The sequence below is a fragment of the Hydractinia symbiolongicarpus genome, chromosome 2, assembly GCF_029227915.1.
Source record: "Hydractinia symbiolongicarpus strain clone_291-10 chromosome 2, HSymV2.1, whole genome shotgun sequence".
Lineage (NCBI taxonomy): Eukaryota > Metazoa > Cnidaria > Hydrozoa > Anthoathecata > Hydractiniidae > Hydractinia > Hydractinia symbiolongicarpus.
The window spans coordinates 14,785,764-14,803,170 of NC_079876.1; the positions used below are offsets into that span (position 1 = coordinate 14,785,764).

Here is a 17,407-nt window from a genome sequence, read left to right on the forward strand (position 1 = left end):
GCGATACGTGACAGTGAGTCGAGTATAAAATATGCTGCCCATATCGTATCTAATCTCAATAGACAGGCGTTATCTTTTGCTATATATGTGTTGATAAGTGAAAGGTAGGATTCAATTTTTTGTAATATACGTATTAAAAAGTAAACAAACAAAAAAATAATTAAGAATAGTTGTCTTTTGCACCAATCGTTGAAACTGAAATTATGCATTGCCTTGCGATACGTTTTATTTCTAAGTGGAAATCCGGCTTAAATTAGTGCGATATTTCAATGTTTTTAAAATTTAAATTTAATAAACACACATCTTAACGCACAAAACAATTATTAAAACATGTGATAAGTACGTCCACCTTTCTCACAACTAACAAGCAAGTTCTGTTCATCTGCAGATTATCATACAGATTATTCACAAAAAATATATATACATTCTATCAATCGTCTTTTTATGTACATATAAGATAATAATAATACGCTAGGTGTGTCTGTCTGTGTGTCTGTGACAGGCAAAGTGGATGTCTTAATTTTCCTTTGATGTTGCCGAAAAATGCATGTCTAATATGTTAAATTTTCTGACGTTACGACGCGACGAAAATAACACTACTTTAACGTCAATATCCTATATTAAATTAATGAAGCCATTACAGTGCACCTAAAACTTTAAGGCCAAATAACTTGGAAACGAGGTGGTGACGTCAATGATTTTTCACCGCGTGGGTAACTAGGGACCAACTAGGACCAATTTGGGTAATTTTCCCAAACCTGGGTCCCCGAATCCGTTTCGGAATGGACGGGTTGATGACGTCATCGAAAAACCTTCAAATCCTAATATCTCTGCAACCGTTTGTCAAAAATACGCGATCCTATACATTTTCTTGATAAGCGTTTCAAGACCTATACAATGAGGGCAGCAGGTATACAATTTCTAAAAAAAAAATTGGGGGGGTTTGACTGGCCATTGCTGACATCAGCAAAATGTTAAAACCCTTATGTCTCATTAACTGCTTATCAAAAAGATATGATCATATACATTTTCTTGGTCAGCGTTTTAACATCTGCATAGTACAGGCAACGAATAAACTAAATTTCGCCAAATATTTTTGTAATTGCACTGCTGACGTCAGCAAAAATCTAAAACAACCTACTTTTCCATTGTCCTTCTGCCTGAGTGGATTTTTCCACGGGCCTTATCGACTAGTAAGATAATAATTTAAGTATTTAGCCTCCTTCTCCCGCCTTCCGTCAACCAATGTCAACTTTGCTTTTAACCGCTCTCCCAGAGTTGACATCCTCTTTTGGAAAGAGACCCACCAAGTCCAGATGTTCATACATATTTGAACTCATGATAAATTTATTGACTTTACTTAAACGAAAAAACTTTCAAATAAAACGCCGAAAATACTGTAAAAACACTTTTATAAGAACAATTTACTAAATTGGGAAAATCAAGGATTTAACTATAAAAAGTGACGTCAAAAGTAGGACCACCTCCATTGTAAGTTCGGATTTGCCATTTATAATTTTGTTTCAATTTTTGTTTCAAAAAAACATATTACAAAGAGAGAGAGAGAGAGAGAGCGCTTAAAGTACGAATTAGACTAGGACGGATAAGAATGTTGGATAATTGAATTTGAAGATTAAATAAATTTCCTCCTGTTGTTATTGCTGTCTGAAGTCCTTTAAAGGTTTTAATTTTCTTTCAGAAACTCATAGCAGGTGGGTTAGACAACATTTTTACAATTATCATTAAGATAAAAAGGCTGATTGACATATGTAAACAACTTGTATATATATAGATTTCATTCGAATCAATTTAATGTTGTTACTTGATTACGGCATGTAGGTTCCATTACGTTTTTGTGCATTGGTAACATAATACAGTTTCTTTACTTCGTCCTGGGCCTCTTTCGTTGTTATGCACCCCCAAGATGATGTATCAGCTGGTTTTACATCAAAGAAAAAATTCCCAATTCTGCACATGACCTTATGTGTTATGTGTTTCCATAGAATTGAATTCATATTACTTTCTGTTATGTTCCAGCTGGAGTATGGCTCACCAAGTTTATGATAGTTCTTATACTTGATTTTCTTATCACTTTTACCGCCTCTGTAGTATTTCTCCGACGCGACAAGATTGCTGCAAATGTCTAAGCTAAATTCGTGTGTTTTTAAAACATAAACATGTCCGAATCCTTGCGGGCGGTGAGCGCGGGAGAAATGTCTTGGGTCGTCGTATGTGTGATCACTGTCGCATGGTAATTTACAGAATGGACACAACTGGTTGCATTTAAATAAGAAGCGATATATTGTTTCCAGTAATTTCTTTTCACAGTCCTCCATATTCTCTTTCTCCATTTTGCTTTCCAAAACAGTATTAAGTTGGTCATTTATACAGCTTTCTAATTCTTCAATACATTGGGTTCTGTCGTGTACTTTTAAGCGAGCTATATCCTTCATAAAATCTAAGCCATGCCCTTCATGTAATTCATTATCGTTAGTAGACCACTTTGACATAGCAAGAATAGATTCTCGAATATTTCTATAAAATCGGTCTTTTACTTCCTTCTCCATCGATCCTACATTTGTTTTAACTATGGCAGTAATCTTCTTCATAAACGCTTTCCGCGGCTCATTAAAATAGTCAAACACCATTTGAAATTCGTCTCCATCTGTGTGATTCAGATCTTGTATTGCGTCTAGGACATCAAGCAGTACCAGGCCATGGACAGTCTCTTTGTTTGGGATGTACCTCATCAACACTTCACCAGCAAGAGAATGAGTACCAGTTGAACTGCACAGATCTTTAATAGCATTATCATAAGCTGCCTCAAACGTATCTGATACGATTTTAAGTTTGACCGATACCTTTAATCTTTCATAGGTTATTTGCTCCTCGAACACATTTTTGAAAAATATTTTTTCTTCTTCAGCAAGCATTTTCATACTAGTGGCATGCAGAAAACCAGACTTTGCTTTTTCAAAATATTTAGCAGCGACAGAAGCTGCGTGGAAACAGAAGATCATCTCCAAGGCACCAGTCAGTTGAAATTCAGATTCATATTTCAATTCTTTGTAATGATTTCTGAAACTTACCAAAGCTTCGTCGATAAAATGACGGCAAAGATGCGGACATGAGAAAGGAATATCCATCTTCTGCATTTTCATGCTACATTCATCATCTTCTTGCGCTTGTAACTTCTCGTTAATCAGGTATTTTATGGTTTCATTAATTAAAAAATTTACTTTGTTTCTTAGAACGCAATCTTTTACTGCTAGATTGAATCTTGACTTCGGAAGTAAGATCTTCACTACTTTTTCCAAAACATAGCTTTCACGCTGGTTATATTTTACCAAGGTGTAGTCGATCCATTCTTTCTTGAATGGGTTTGTTAAATTTTCTCCAAACCTTTCCGAAATCTCGAAGTAATATTGGTTGTAAAGAAATTTCTCCCGTAAGTAATTGCAAAAACCGACTGATACATTGTGAAGTTGCGCATCACCGCAATGACATGGTTGGAAGCATTCCGTCTTTTGCTGCCAAATTGCTTCAAATTTTCTGTCTATTTCTTTTCTTTCTAATGAATCACTGTTGTTTTCTTTAACAAATGCATCAGCCATTTTTTGTAACTCGAATGTCAAAGATTCATTGACAGATTCTCTCCAGGCCATTTCATTTTTATAGAGATTGAACTGCACTTCTAATGGTGTTAGATAGTCAGCTAAGAGTGTGTTGCAAAACTCTTCAAAACATTGCAGAATTTTATTTCGAAAACTTGCGTTTAATTTGTTATAGATATTTTTTGCAGCCAGCAAACGTGATAGACGCGCCCGATACAGTTGAAAGTATTTTCCTGCTTTTTCTTTAATTTTGTTATGCATCTGTTGATTTTGACTTTTTATTGCATTCATATTGATTTTATCTACCCCAAGTTTAATTTTGAATGCATCATTCAATAGAACATTGACGTTATTTGCCAAGCTAGATTTCCATGCCTGCATATCACTTTCTATTTCGTAATAAACGGAAATCTCATCATGATTTCTGAACTGAATCGTTACATTTTCCTTCATTACCCCATTCCATATATTTGTTATGTTGTGGCCCAAAGAGCTGAAAGTATTCTTAGATTGTCTATTCTTTACGTTTCTCAATAGGTTATCTCTTAACCTTGCGCACTGATCATGTACTTCCGAGCAAACCACTCTACCTAATTGTGTACTAATCGTAAAAATATCTTCGTCAGGATCAAACGAAAACATGCTGTGTAACAGACTTCTGTTATGAATGATGTAAGGAAATCTCTTCCAGCAACTTTCCAACTGGGAAACCATGTTCTGCATTTCCTTCTTCTTCTCACAGGAGGCGTCCTTTTCTGTAACAAACATCAACTTTGTCTCCGTGCATGCTAGATTAAGTTTTAACATTGTAAGAGTGGCAACTTCTAGATTATCTTTTAAAATATCCAAACCGTTCTTTGGGTGGTGAATGATGCAAATATCAGAAAGGAGGACAAAGAATGCCATCAATTCGTTATGATACTCATCGTGAATTTCGTCGGCGTGGTGTGCAATGGGCTCTGCATCAATTAAAAGTATGGCATCACAAGGAAAGCCGCTAATATTGATGGGGAGGAGACGCATTACGCTACCTTCATATTTACGAAGAGGGATTTCCAGAGCTGCACCGAATAATTTATGAAACAAACCATCACTAATCTTTCTTTGGCAGCTTATCCTACTGACAATAAACACGTTAGGATCATGTCGTATGCTCAATTTCTTCTTAAGCTTCTCAGTGACACAAGATAGAGTATCTCTTATCCAATTGGTATGTATTGATTTGGTGGCAGAGTCAATTAATTCAATAGGTACACCTTTAATCATCATTGCTGCAGCCGTCTCTGGTAGAGTAGATCCTTCTTGTGTGGCTTCAGAGAACTTGACGTCAAAAAGAACTTCGTGATGTCTTGCTACCTCTTGCAGTATATTGTTGATGGTGAGTGAACTTTGAATCTCTTTATTATGCAAGGATTCAGTTGTTAAATGGTAATCTATCTCTCTTAAGTACAAGATGACTTCATCAATATCGCGTTTTTCCTGTAAGAAATTTAAGCACAGCTCCATACCAGTACCAACAGCTAACAAAGAGCCATTACGTCTTGTCTTAGCTTCCTCATAAGAAAACTTGGTACTTCTATGTCTTAAACGCACTAGCTTGGACGACTGTTTAAAAAAAGATTGCAGTGGAAATGTGGTCTCCATATTGAAGGCCGCAGCATCTTTTTCATTTGGTTTTAGCAACATTTCAACAGTATGGGTGGCTTTGCTAAGAGCAACATCAGACCAAGTATAGTCTTTCGATTCTAACAAAGATTCATCAAAACGCTCAGTTAAGGATTTTCCAATACCACCTACCTCGTGCAACATTTCATTGATAGTGTTTCGCAATTCTTGTACATACGTTTTCCCTTCAGCAGATAAAAAACTAACTTTTAAAAACACCCCCTTGTACTTTGTAATAGCATTTTTAGCCTCACCTATGGTAGTTTTCTTGTCGGTAACGATGATAGCGTTGATTTTGCTTTTTGATTCGATAAGCTCTTCAGACAAATCTTCAAGAAGGTTCTCGTATCCTTTATTTAACAGAACGTCATCACTTAGAAATATGATTGTAATTTCTGAAGTTTTAGCCAAAACAAAGAATGCTGCAGAATGAGTTATGGCGTCTCCTCTTAAGTTAAGGACACCAAATGAATGTTTGAATTGATCGTCGTAACTTTCCGTTGTGCGATACCAAACACCTTCCACGAATCCATGTTGTTCATAATATTCATCACTGCCATCAGTCTTTTTGAAAAAACCTTTCTTAGTGCTGCTATCTATGCCCAGAATATCATTACAAATTAAAGTTTTGGACGCCTTTAACACACCTAGCCTTACTGCAGATACTAAAGGCCGTCTCTCTTGTGTTAATCTGATAACGGAATTTAAAAGTTCCCATTCGTTTAGCTGTGTATGACCAAGGGAGAGATCTGCACATTTTAATCCAGAGCTATGAAAAAATACTGGCACAGCCATTTCAGCTAACAATAACTGCTTGATAAATGTTTGCCTGGCGCATATGTTAAGTGCAGTGATGATATTAAACTTCAATTCTGTGGCATTATGTCTTGCTATTTGCATGCATCTGTTTTCCCGCCATTTTAGAGTTTCGTTTAATGGCCTACAGTCGCCTTTCATTAAAGATTGTATAATCCGTAGCAATGCTTTCCTCTTCTCTTTCGGATACGTTGAAAAGATCTTTTCTTCTGTTATGACGTTAAGACGCTTAAGTGCCCATTGAATATCTTCCTGCAGTGATTGTTTGGTGGACTTTATAAGATGGAAGCCATCTGTATTATCGTCCCCTTTCTAATAAATACGCACGAAAACATTATTGAAAGAAGAATTGTGAGAAGTCAAAAAGGAATGAACAAACAGAGCACATAATTCATTGTCAGCCACTTTTTCTGCAGAAAGAAAATTTCGCAGTTTCGTGGGTTTTTTTGTCAAACATTTGCAAAATTAAATCCCGTAAAATTTTAAAAGTTTCGAAGTACGAAATATTATTCCGTGAAAATTTGAAAAAGTTTTATATTGCTAAATAGTGTTTAAATAGCTTGTACTTGAAAATGCATTTCTAACTCTGATTTTCTTTGATTTTAGTGAAAATTATTGTTATCCGCGAAAATAAATTTCTATGAAATCTGCTGAGATTTCTGACAATAAAGTAACATAAAAAATCAATTCACGGTAGCTTACCTGTTCTGTTTCTTTTTTAACTCTTCTTTCTTTGCTCCATCCACTTTGGCCATAGTCTGTTATCGCTTTCACACAAATCTTATGCCATCCAGCTTCAAGGGTAGATATAGCTACACAGAATTTAAATTGGTCATCTTCAGATTCCATAGGAAAGTCTTCTCCCTTCACACGCATACTATATCGTGTCACTTGATTCTTGTAGACTTCTTCCTCCTTAATCATCAATTGAACTGTTTGATTTTGGATTTTTAACTCTGATATCAACGGAGGGGGGCAAGGTTCCGTTGCAAATTCAAATTCATGCGACCAACATGAAACTTCTTCATCACAAGCATACATCTTTACTCTAAATATGTACGTTTTGTCGAATAATAATTTTTCATAGCAAAACTTGTTCTCCGATGTTCTTCTGGTACTGATGATATTATTTTGGGAATTTTGACTAAGCTCAATTTGATACATACAGCTACAATTTTCAACACCGAGTGGATTGGCCCATGACAATGTAGCGATTCTTTTGTGCGTCAGCTCAAAGGCAATGTTGGCGGGAGCGCCATATGGATATGTGATTCCTTTAATCTCTTCAACTGGACCATACAAATCTAATTTGCAGCATTTCGTGCGAATTTTTAAGAGATACTCAGTAGCTGGTTTTAAATTCGTAATTATAATCTCCTTCTCAAATACTTCAAGTTCACGATACACTCGAAATTCTTCTTTTTTTGCTTTAGATTCTGTGTAACTGATTTGGTAATTTGTTACAGACGCGCGTCCCTCTAATGGACTTTCCCAATGCAATGTTAAACTTGTGTGAGTTTTATCAGATATAACCACGTTTTTCGGTTTTGTTGGCGGGATAAACTTGTCACTTCGATTTCCAGTGTCAACAACATTGACATAAATGTCCATTGTTTCATAAGCTGGTATAATCTGAGCAATAAACTTAACGCTATTATTATCCTTATTAGCCATGGAAAAGTCTCGAAACGCAATAATATTTCTTCGCATTTTTTGTAGGAAGTCTGAATCTAAGAACCACAACAATGTTGCTGACATTGTGTTCCGGTTATTCTCTTTTCGTTCATCCAACTCATTTGTCATCTTTAATATCAGTTGATCATCTTCTTTGCATACTTGGATTGTTAAAGTCACGCATACTGTATTCGTTATACATATCTTTTCACACTCAGCCTTACTAACTATTTCAATATTATCTATGGTGATACAAGATTTGTACATTTGTAGCAAATTAAATTCTGTTCTTGCCATTTCATACCAATCTTCCAAACTTTTCTGACCAAACGAGGATTTGTTTAGATCTGCAAGCATAGTACCTAGTCTTGTCTCGTCTTCTTCCTTGCTTCTAATACTGACTATTAGCTTTTTTAGTACTTTCTCTTGAAACTGTGTTTTGTATCTTTGTACACAATTCTGAAAAGACTTTACCTTATTCTGAACCACAGGAAAATCTTTAGCAAGAGAATATAATTGTTGCGTTTTACTGATAATCTTCGCAAACGATTCCACGGCGTCTATTGTTTTTGTCACCAGTTCATCTGATATCTCTCGCACAGTGGCCTTTTTAACATTTTCATGGGGTATCCTGTCTTTTGGTAGTAACCACACCCACACTGGAACGCCTTCGACGTTTTTCATCTTTTGTGGTAGAGAATGGTAAAGCTCTTTTGCGCTTTCTAAATCGTCAACTACTCCATCAATATCAATATCACTTCTTACTGTGCAAGTCACTTCTTGTTTGTATTTTTGTACCTTGCTTTCATGGTCCACACTTGCGTCTCCACCAATTATACCACCTTTAATATACGCCTTCAAATCGCCACCTATATTGTCCACTTTCTCTCCGCTGTTTAATTTCTTCTCGAGAAGCATTGCACAGTTTCCTCCATACTGTATCGCAACCACGATATGTGTGAAGTTATCATCTGATAGAATCTTTGCATAGTCAAGATTTTCAAATGCTTTTGGTGTTAATTCTTTGGTAACTGTCGTTTGCTTGTAAATTAAACTAACTGCAGCAACATCTTCATAGGTCGTACCCTCATTGATGTACTTTCCACTACCCTGAAGATCAAGTAAACCACTCATAACACTTAATTTCAATCCTCCCTCAATATTCAGATTGTTCATCTTGTTGGACACGGAGTTTTCTAATTCAAACTTCCAATCTTGTGAAGGAGTCTTTCGAACTGCAACAAATCCTTCGTTCTTTAAACTTTCTTCTTCCCATAAAGCTAAACCGTAGACGATAGTATCTTTACGTCGATCGTAAAGCGAACCCAAGCGTGAATTAGAAAGAAAACCATTGATTAATAAGCATTCCTTGAGTGGGACGTCGTCCCCTTTCTCAATAGGGGGCATTGTTGTTTGTTGTGGCCTTTCCTTGCTTGCAGATGCAGCACCTATCCGATATTCCGTCCTCTCGAAGCGCTCCCTGGTTCCAGATTCCAATTTAACTAAAATAAAAATCCAGAGTGTAAACTAAGAATTAAAAAAAGGTATAGAAGATTACACCTAAAATTTGCGAATGCGTTCTAATGGCAAAATGTTTACAAGAATTCGTGAATTGTTCTATTAGCTTTAAATGAACTAACAAACCCCATTAGCTTTCAAAGCGACGCACATAAAACTAAAAAATCCTGGCCACAAATAAGACCATGTTAAAGAGAAACCACGATGTTTGCAGCAGCTAGCTAACTGTGGCAGAAAAACCGGACTTTGCAGCCTTTGTTTCCCTGCATCAGATGACGTAAAAGAAAAACTATATTGCTACCATTTTGTTACTTTTATGACATACTACAGTGGATTCTCTTTATCTTGAACTCGCAAGGGACCAAATCATTTGTTTGAGATAGAGAAAATTCTGATACAGATTGACTTTTTGTTAACAAAGGCCTATTAAAAGTGCAAAAAACTTCACGTTTTCTTATACTTATGAAATATTATACATAAGATAATGTTAAACATATTTATAAACATCTGTAATTTCTAATGCATGAGAGGTTTCAGTCTTTGGTTTTCATATAGCCGTTCTTGACAATCTAGCAAAACGAAGTCTAATGTTTTTTTTGTATCCAAATTTCAAATGTTTTGGTTGCATTGAAGTTTTTAATTTACGAACTTTTGTGTTTTATTTGCTGGGTAGATGAACCCTTAGATATCAAAAAAAAAAATTCGATATAGAGAGAGGAAAGTTGCAAGTGACCAAGATTTCGGTTCGAGATTGAGAGAAGTAGAGATAGAGAATAGTCATGCTGGCGAAAGCCCACTGTATATGCAATATAGTATCTCATATAAGTACAGTGCATTTGGGGTGGACCTATCAAAAGTTATGAAGGAGACGGAATCACCTCCCCCTCCCCTTTTCGCCGCTCAATCCATGCCCGATTATCACATTTCCCAAAAGCGCCAAACCGAAGAGCTTCAGACGCAATTATTTTATACGGTGATTGAACATGGTATTTGCCTGTATTTGACACAAAAAGCTAGTTGCAAGCAGCGACAAGCGATTTGGCGTGGCGTGGGAGTAAGTGGACATAATTATGTTACCAATAGTTTACTTGCCTGGTATTTTAGTTTTTCCCGTATCTTGTTCTTCCATTACTGAAAGTTAAAGAAAATGTTTATTAAAAAAGCAACCACAGTAAAAATATAAGTAATAATAGAAACATCTACTTTCTTTTTAAAACTTTCAGCTACGCGTGAAACAATATTGGCAGGGGGGGGATTGTCCTTAATTCTTATCGGATAGCTTTCACTATGTAATGCTGACAAAAGTGAAATAACATTTACCAAAAGGGTACAGTAAAGAAACATCTATAAGTAGAAACATCAAAATTTAATACAATAGCGTGGAATTTAGAATTTATACCAAAGTAATAATAAAAAAACAGCTCTGACTTTTAGAAAGTGTTTTTAGCTAGCTAAGCTAGCTAAAACAAGGTTGTTAATATGCTAGGCATGTAGTAGGCGATGAAAAAACCTACTCCAGACGTGCTGGTAAAAGCTTTCTTAATGTATTATAGCTTGGTCCTTTGTTTACATTTAGCTAGCTATAAGCTAGCTCAACTTTTTCAACATTTGCAAATTACGATAGGTTGAGACATTAGAGACTTTATTCCTCCGTAAAATGCAATAGCAACATGTTTGTTTGAAATCAGATGCACAAGAATAAACCTACAAATATGTGAATTTCTGGGGACCTTATTTTCATTAATTTATCTATATCAACTATTTACTTAAATTAATGAATTTATTCATGAAAAATAAAACAAGGGGAAATCTTAGCGTCTCTGAGAAATCTATGAATTTCAATAATACCTTAACCGTCTTCATGCGGAGGCAGGTAAAATCAACCCACTCGCAGCTTGAGAAGACGCTGATTTTAAAAGATCTCCTCAAATGTCCTCATTTTTTTAAAAAAATTTGGTTTTCGTCTCAAATCTCCTTAATTTTGTTAACAAAATCTCCTCAAAAATGACACAAATCTTCTCAAAAAAGTCCTCAAATCTCTCACATTTTGTTTTGAAAAAAAAAGATTTGGAACCCTGACCAATCAAGCATGGCACATATTTTTATTATTTCTGACAATTTCAGTCATGAGAATTGCTCATGTTTCTTGCACATGTATATTTGTCAAAATTGATATACTGTCAAAAATTGTTTCTCAATGTTCCCTGTAAACTATGATAATAGTGGAAATATATTTTGACTCAAATTTATCTAACTAACATAAAAACAAGCTATATATAGCAATATAGCAAGAAGTATTTATAGCTCATAGCATATATGTTTATAACTCATTATAGCTCACTTTACCGGGCACCTTAACAGCTAATTTCCACTTTAGGAAAATTCTATGGCATGAAATGGACGGGAAAAGAAAATTTTTTTTTTGATTATATCTTCCATTTTATAATACTGTATTGTGCATTTTTTATACAGAAATTAGTAGACAAGAACATTTTCTATTCATGGACGTAAACATTGCATGCTCAGAAATTGTTCTGTTCCTTTCCATTCAGTACTTATACTGATACGTGTATTCAGATTAAGGAGGTATTTTAAACAAGAGTAAAGCTTTTTATATTCGCAAAGAAATCAGTTCTCGTAAAAGCTTTAAAGTATTTCAAAAATTATTTCTTGCAAAAAAATATCCCTTAATGGTTCTGCTGTTTTACATAACAGAATGTCAGAATCACTAAGGCAAGCTTTTATGATATCTAAAGCTGTCTACATATATCCTTCCTTTTAAATCCTTTTTTTATGGTTCAAAACGCCACAAAAATAAAAACCTTTTTCATAGATTTGATTTAAAACCTAACAATGAACTATTAAAGACTTGAAAGACGCTTATTGCAGTTACCGAGATAATTTTTCTTGTATGTTTTATTCGTGAGACGATAATTTTCTTTAGCTCTAGCTAACACAAAATTCTGCCCTCTAAAGTTCCCCCATTGTTAGTCGCATAAATTAACGTATGACGCGTTCGCATAATCTGGCGATATATTGACAAAACTGACTCAACGATACCAGGGTATTTTTCGTTGTCTTTTCTCATATCAAAATGACAAAATACCCTTGGGACGAGGATGGGTCTGTCTGTCTCTGAACATAAGATGGTTTTGAGTACTGAAGGAAAATTTCTGTGAATTTACTGACGATTGAATTCCCGCGGATTTTCCACAGGCTTACAATTAGTAATTTAAACAATAGAAAGCCAACACCAACCCGTAAAAGAAAACGACATAAATTAAGCGTGAAAAGAATAACTATAATTAGTGATTGGCACAGAGAACTTCCGTGCCTTGTTACAATTTAATAGGTAAAATCACGTTTATTTTAGTCATGATTGGTTGACCAACAAAAATTATTACGGGAAGTGTAATAAACTGTTTAAAGGAAAGAATTAACTTACAAGAATCCGATTCCACTGGCATGTCGGATTTTTGGGTGCAAATGCCCTTTTCAATGACACAGCCTTTCAAACCAAACTTTCCAAGCATACTTTCCACAATTACTTCATATATTTCGCCATCTACCACCTTGTTTACAATACACGTTTTTTCTTCTTCGTGTGAGAATACTCGTTCAACTACAACCGAATCACTTTTTAAAGAACGAACTGTCACTTTATACTTGAGGAATTTTTCATTTAACATATCTTGATTTGCAAGGTTTGTTGAGTGGACTTTATTTCTAACATCTTGATTAGTAATTTTAACTTCTCCTTCATTAATCAAATCGTCGATATGTTTATCTTCACTAGAACTATCTTTTTTTTTCTTGCTTTCTTCTTCATTGCCAGTCTGTTTGTTATTGACGTTGATGGCTTCAATGTTCTTCTTATCTTCTTCCTTTATTTTAGTGTCTGTTTGTAGGTGTTCAACGAGACTGTTCTTAAAATTCGGCACGATTTTGCTGTCATATCTTCTATTTCCTTCTTGATTGTGTTCTGTAGGTCTAGTTTCACTTTTATCCGCTGCATTCCATTTTATAACTTTTGCTTTGTATTCCCCTCCATCTTCTTTTAAAATCTCATTTTTTATAGAAACTTTATCTATCGTTTCGGAGTCTTTATCATAGTTGTTTTCATTGTTGCCTGTGAACCCATTTTTGTCTTTATTTTCACTGTTAGGCAAGATTGTGTTCTGGTTTTCGCTTGCATTCACACTTTTCTTCACACTTTCGTTATCGACTCCTTCCACTGGGTCATCTTGATTTTTGTCTTCACCTTTTTTCTTCTTGTAGCATACAAACTCGTTTTCCCTCTTCTGTTCGGCATCAATTACTTCTTTCTTTGTTTTACTGTTCTTTGTTACTGTCGCTTCACACTCCTGGTTTTCAATACTACAATGCTCCAGAATGGCTTTGCTATCCTCGGAAAATTTACTTTCTCTTGCAACCCCTCCATATTTAGCATGATTATATTCTGCAGATTTTTTTTCATATTTTAAAGATGAAACCGATTCACTTCCACTATTGTTTTCAAAAGTATTTATCTTAATATCCTTCATTCTATTTTCTGTTATTTCCAAGTCTTTAGCGTCAACATCTTCAGAAATTTTACTTCCTCTTTCATCTCTTATTTCATTTCTTTCAAAAGAGTTGTCACTTAGGAAGCTATTTTCATCTGCAATTCCACTCGCACTTAAAATTATGTTTTGATTTTCATTAATTTTAGTATAAAAATCTCCACTGTTGACCGAATCTACTTTCTCACTCTCTTTATTGAGCTGAAATTTATCATTAAGCTGTACTTCGTTTTTATTCTCCATTTCCTCCTCCTTGGTGTGCACGATCTGGTTTCCTTTTGCTTCCTGCAAATTTGATAGCTCAGTGTCTTCACTTTTTTTATTCTTCAACATTTCAACGACATCTTCCTTCTTTTCCTGTCCACTCTTTTCTTTATTGTTAGCCGTATCATTCATTTCGTTTTTGCTAAGGTCGTCGTTATCTGTTCTTGCACCAATTTTCGTTTCCACTGCATTGCTCAATACATTTGATGAGGAAGAAACGCTTTCATCCGTGTCCCTATCTTTGTTTCTTTCAACTAATTCCCACTTGATTACCAGAGAATTGTCTTTATGTCCTGTATCAACAGAAAGTTGTAACATCTGTGGCAATTTAAACTCATTCTCAAGAGAACCTTGGTAAAAATAATCTACAGATACATCTCTTGTATTAGAACCAGTTGTCGTAACAAAAAACTGCACATCTTCGTCGTTCTTGTTACTTTGCGTTAGATTAACAAATATTTTCGTATACTCATCCAGCTTAGCAACAAATTCAACATCTTGATCCCAGGAATCATGGTTAGGTAGTTTGGTTTTTGATGTTAAAGACTGTGTGCTCAATGTATCTTGTAAACTAGAGATGTACATTTTATCCAATTCGCCAAACGAAATTGACATGACAACGCTTTTATTTGAATATAAGCATTCTTCAATTTCATCAACAAAGCTTGAATTACTAGGTGCAGTTAAGATCTGAAAACGCTTTACTTCTTCTTCCTTCTCGGTTAACCATTTATCAAGCACAAAATGACAGAGTTTTTCTGTAGACCACATTTTTCTTGATAGAGCTTCTTCCAAAACCTTTTCAGAATAAAAGTCAGCCAACATCGTGTGGAAACTCTTATACTTTTCCGTGGTGTATTCTGTGACAATGTTCTGTACATTGCACAGCTTTTTGGCTAGTGATGGAAAAATGATGGCCATTTGATGCAGATTTTTCAATCGTTCGGTAAATGCATATAAATGTTCTAACGCTTTAACGCATTTCAACACTGTTATGTCAGATAGCGTGGGATATAATTTCGTTGATGTTTGCTGGAAAAATGGCAGCCTTTCTTTTGGCAGTAAATACAACCAGAGTGCTTTGTGACTTCCTTCTTCAACTTGCTCTTTCACTGAACACCAGAATTTCTTTAATTGACTTATTTTGACTTCATTGGTGGAAGTATAATCAGGGGTATACAGTGAGCATGTCAATAGCGTGTTGTTGTCATTTTTTGATTCGTCATTTTCCATAACTTCAACTACTTCTTCGTGTAAATTTGTTCCTTTATTTTGTCTCTCTTTGCATACTGCAGAAACTAAAAATGTTATTCCGTATTCTATCGCAACAACAAAATGAGTAAAAGCATCGAATTCTTCTAATATGTGTTGATTATCTATCTCTTGCAAGGCCCACCTTGTCATTGATTCTGTTATTGTTGATTGTTTGTAATACACGTCCACCCTTTCCACGCCTAAACTTCTCTGCTTCTTCAAATATCTCACGTAGATATTATTCTCATTAAAGTTATCCAACATATATCCCAGTCTGAGACCATTCTCCATTTCTAAAACGTCCATACGTGATTGGATTGCGTTGGTTTCGCGAATGATATAATTCGAGGAAGAAGAAAAAGAAGAAGAAGAAGGAGAAGGGCGAGGAGACACGACCTGCACAAAGTTAACATTATTAAAAGTCTCTTCATTCCATAGTGTTTTGTTTTCCACTATGCTCTCGTTGTAACGGTTATATAAAGCACCGAGGTGGATATTATGAAATAAACCATTAATCCGTGCACAATCCTGTAAATTTATTTCCATTGTTTATCTTTTCTTTCACACGATAAGTTGTAAAAGATTTTTTTTCCGGAATTTCATTGTTGTTACATTACTGGCATTCTTTAACTTTGACTTTGTTGCAAATTTAACAACAACATTGATGGTAACATCAGAATTGCTCAAGTTACATTGCGTGATACTTCCAACGTTTTTCATGCGTTCTTAACGAAATACTTTTCCTTAATATCAGCGTGTGAATATATACATATAGATATACTTTCTCCGATGCAGAAATGTTGAATATCTTGTTAATATTTTATGTATATTACGAATACGCCTAATTCAAATCATACATGCAATTGATTTCTATATGTTTGTCAAAATTTTCAATAAATAAACTGTTTATCAAATTCATAATTTTGTGTCATATTTAGTTTTCAGAAATGTAGTGCTATTTGTAAAAGTGAATTAAGAATATCCTATAGAAAGATTTGAGATCAACATTATGTGATCTCACCCAACCCATCTAATACAAATCATCTGACACTATGAATATTTTTTTTAAAAAGAAAATAATATCTAGGCGTTATTTACCTGCTAAGGAAAAAATGTTTTGAAGAGTTACTGTCAAAAATGGAGAAAGTATTCTGAACATATAAGAAATTTTCTCGTCTAGCGATGTCAACAACAATGACGTTAGCATTGTCATATTAAATTTGTTTCTTATAAAAAATAAAGACCGCACCCTCAACAACTCACTTTAGTAAAAATGTTCCGCACATTTGAATATCGGGATCACCCGTTCTGACAAATCTACGGGAATTCGCGCCCGTCGCAACAAAGTGGATAAAAATATGTCGTATTTGCTATTTTGTGTATGAGTAAGCGTGACTATTTTTCTCGTGCACAGGCGGAATCAGACCATATTTAATAGGCTAGCCAGCACTCCGTGGATAATTCACGGTTTTGCGTGTCCTATTATCGCATTTGCTGTTATAACATAGAGCAGAGTTATCGCATTTGCTGTTATAAAATGGCGCAGGGACAGAAAGACAACTGGTATTATTAATATGGAGACGGTATTTTATCCGCCATTTTATGCATTGGAACTCAATTCTTCTTTTATGGCGGGAATATTCGCAATGTGAAATAAATATATCGTGGATTGTGCAAAATGCAAAATAATGGATTTAGAAAGGTTTGCGGAGCGTGGGACAGGGTCCCCTAGGTTCACAAGCGAAAATTTTTAAGTGGCCCTTATTTTGAAAAGAATCCTTGAAATTTGAAAAGATTCCTTTAAACATGGGAAGACAAATAAGTATAATCACCTTTTCTAAACATGGCATTTTTGTGATATATCAATGAAAGTGGTGGTTGTGATTGGTGGTAATTATGCTTTTTATGCCCTGTCCAGGATTTAAACCTGGATCTCTCATTTGCATGAGTGTCATAACCATTAGACCAACATGGCTTGAATATATGTACAAAATTTACAGGTAAATGTTATATACACTTAGGAAATTACAGCACAAATAT

General features: G+C 35.0%; 1 protein-coding gene across 1 annotated transcript; it reads right to left on the reverse strand.

The window, feature by feature from the left end:
- Nucleotides 1-954: 954 nt before the first annotated feature.
- On the reverse strand, nucleotides 955-16,404 carry LOC130629603 (uncharacterized). Its single transcript, XM_057442857.1, has 4 exons — nucleotides 12,733-16,404; nucleotides 10,380-10,418; nucleotides 6,798-9,271; nucleotides 955-6,407 (listed from the first exon to the last, which is right to left on the reverse strand). Exons 1-4 carry the CDS (start codon nucleotides 15,911-15,913, stop codon nucleotides 1,827-1,829), a joined length of 10,275 nt encoding a protein of 3,424 aa, XP_057298840.1. The 5' UTR covers nucleotides 15,914-16,404; the 3' UTR covers nucleotides 955-1,826.
- Between the last annotated feature and the right edge of the window lie 1,003 nt (nucleotides 16,405-17,407).

What these genes read in the sequence shown, in the direction of transcription:
- LOC130629603 (XM_057442857.1), bottom strand. Translation starts at nt 15,913, where the DNA reads ATGGAAATAAATTTACAGGATTGTGCACGGATTAATGGTTTATTTCAT. An exon ending in GGGAAAAACTAAAATACCAG is followed by an intron (nt 9,272 to 10,379) that starts GCAAGTAAACTA and finishes TTTTTATTTTAG; the next exon opens with TTAAATTGGAATCTGGAACC. An exon ending in TTAAAAAAGAAACAGAACAG is followed by an intron (nt 6,408 to 6,797) that starts GTAAGCTACCGT and finishes CGTATTTATTAG; the next exon opens with AAAGGGGACGATAATACAGA.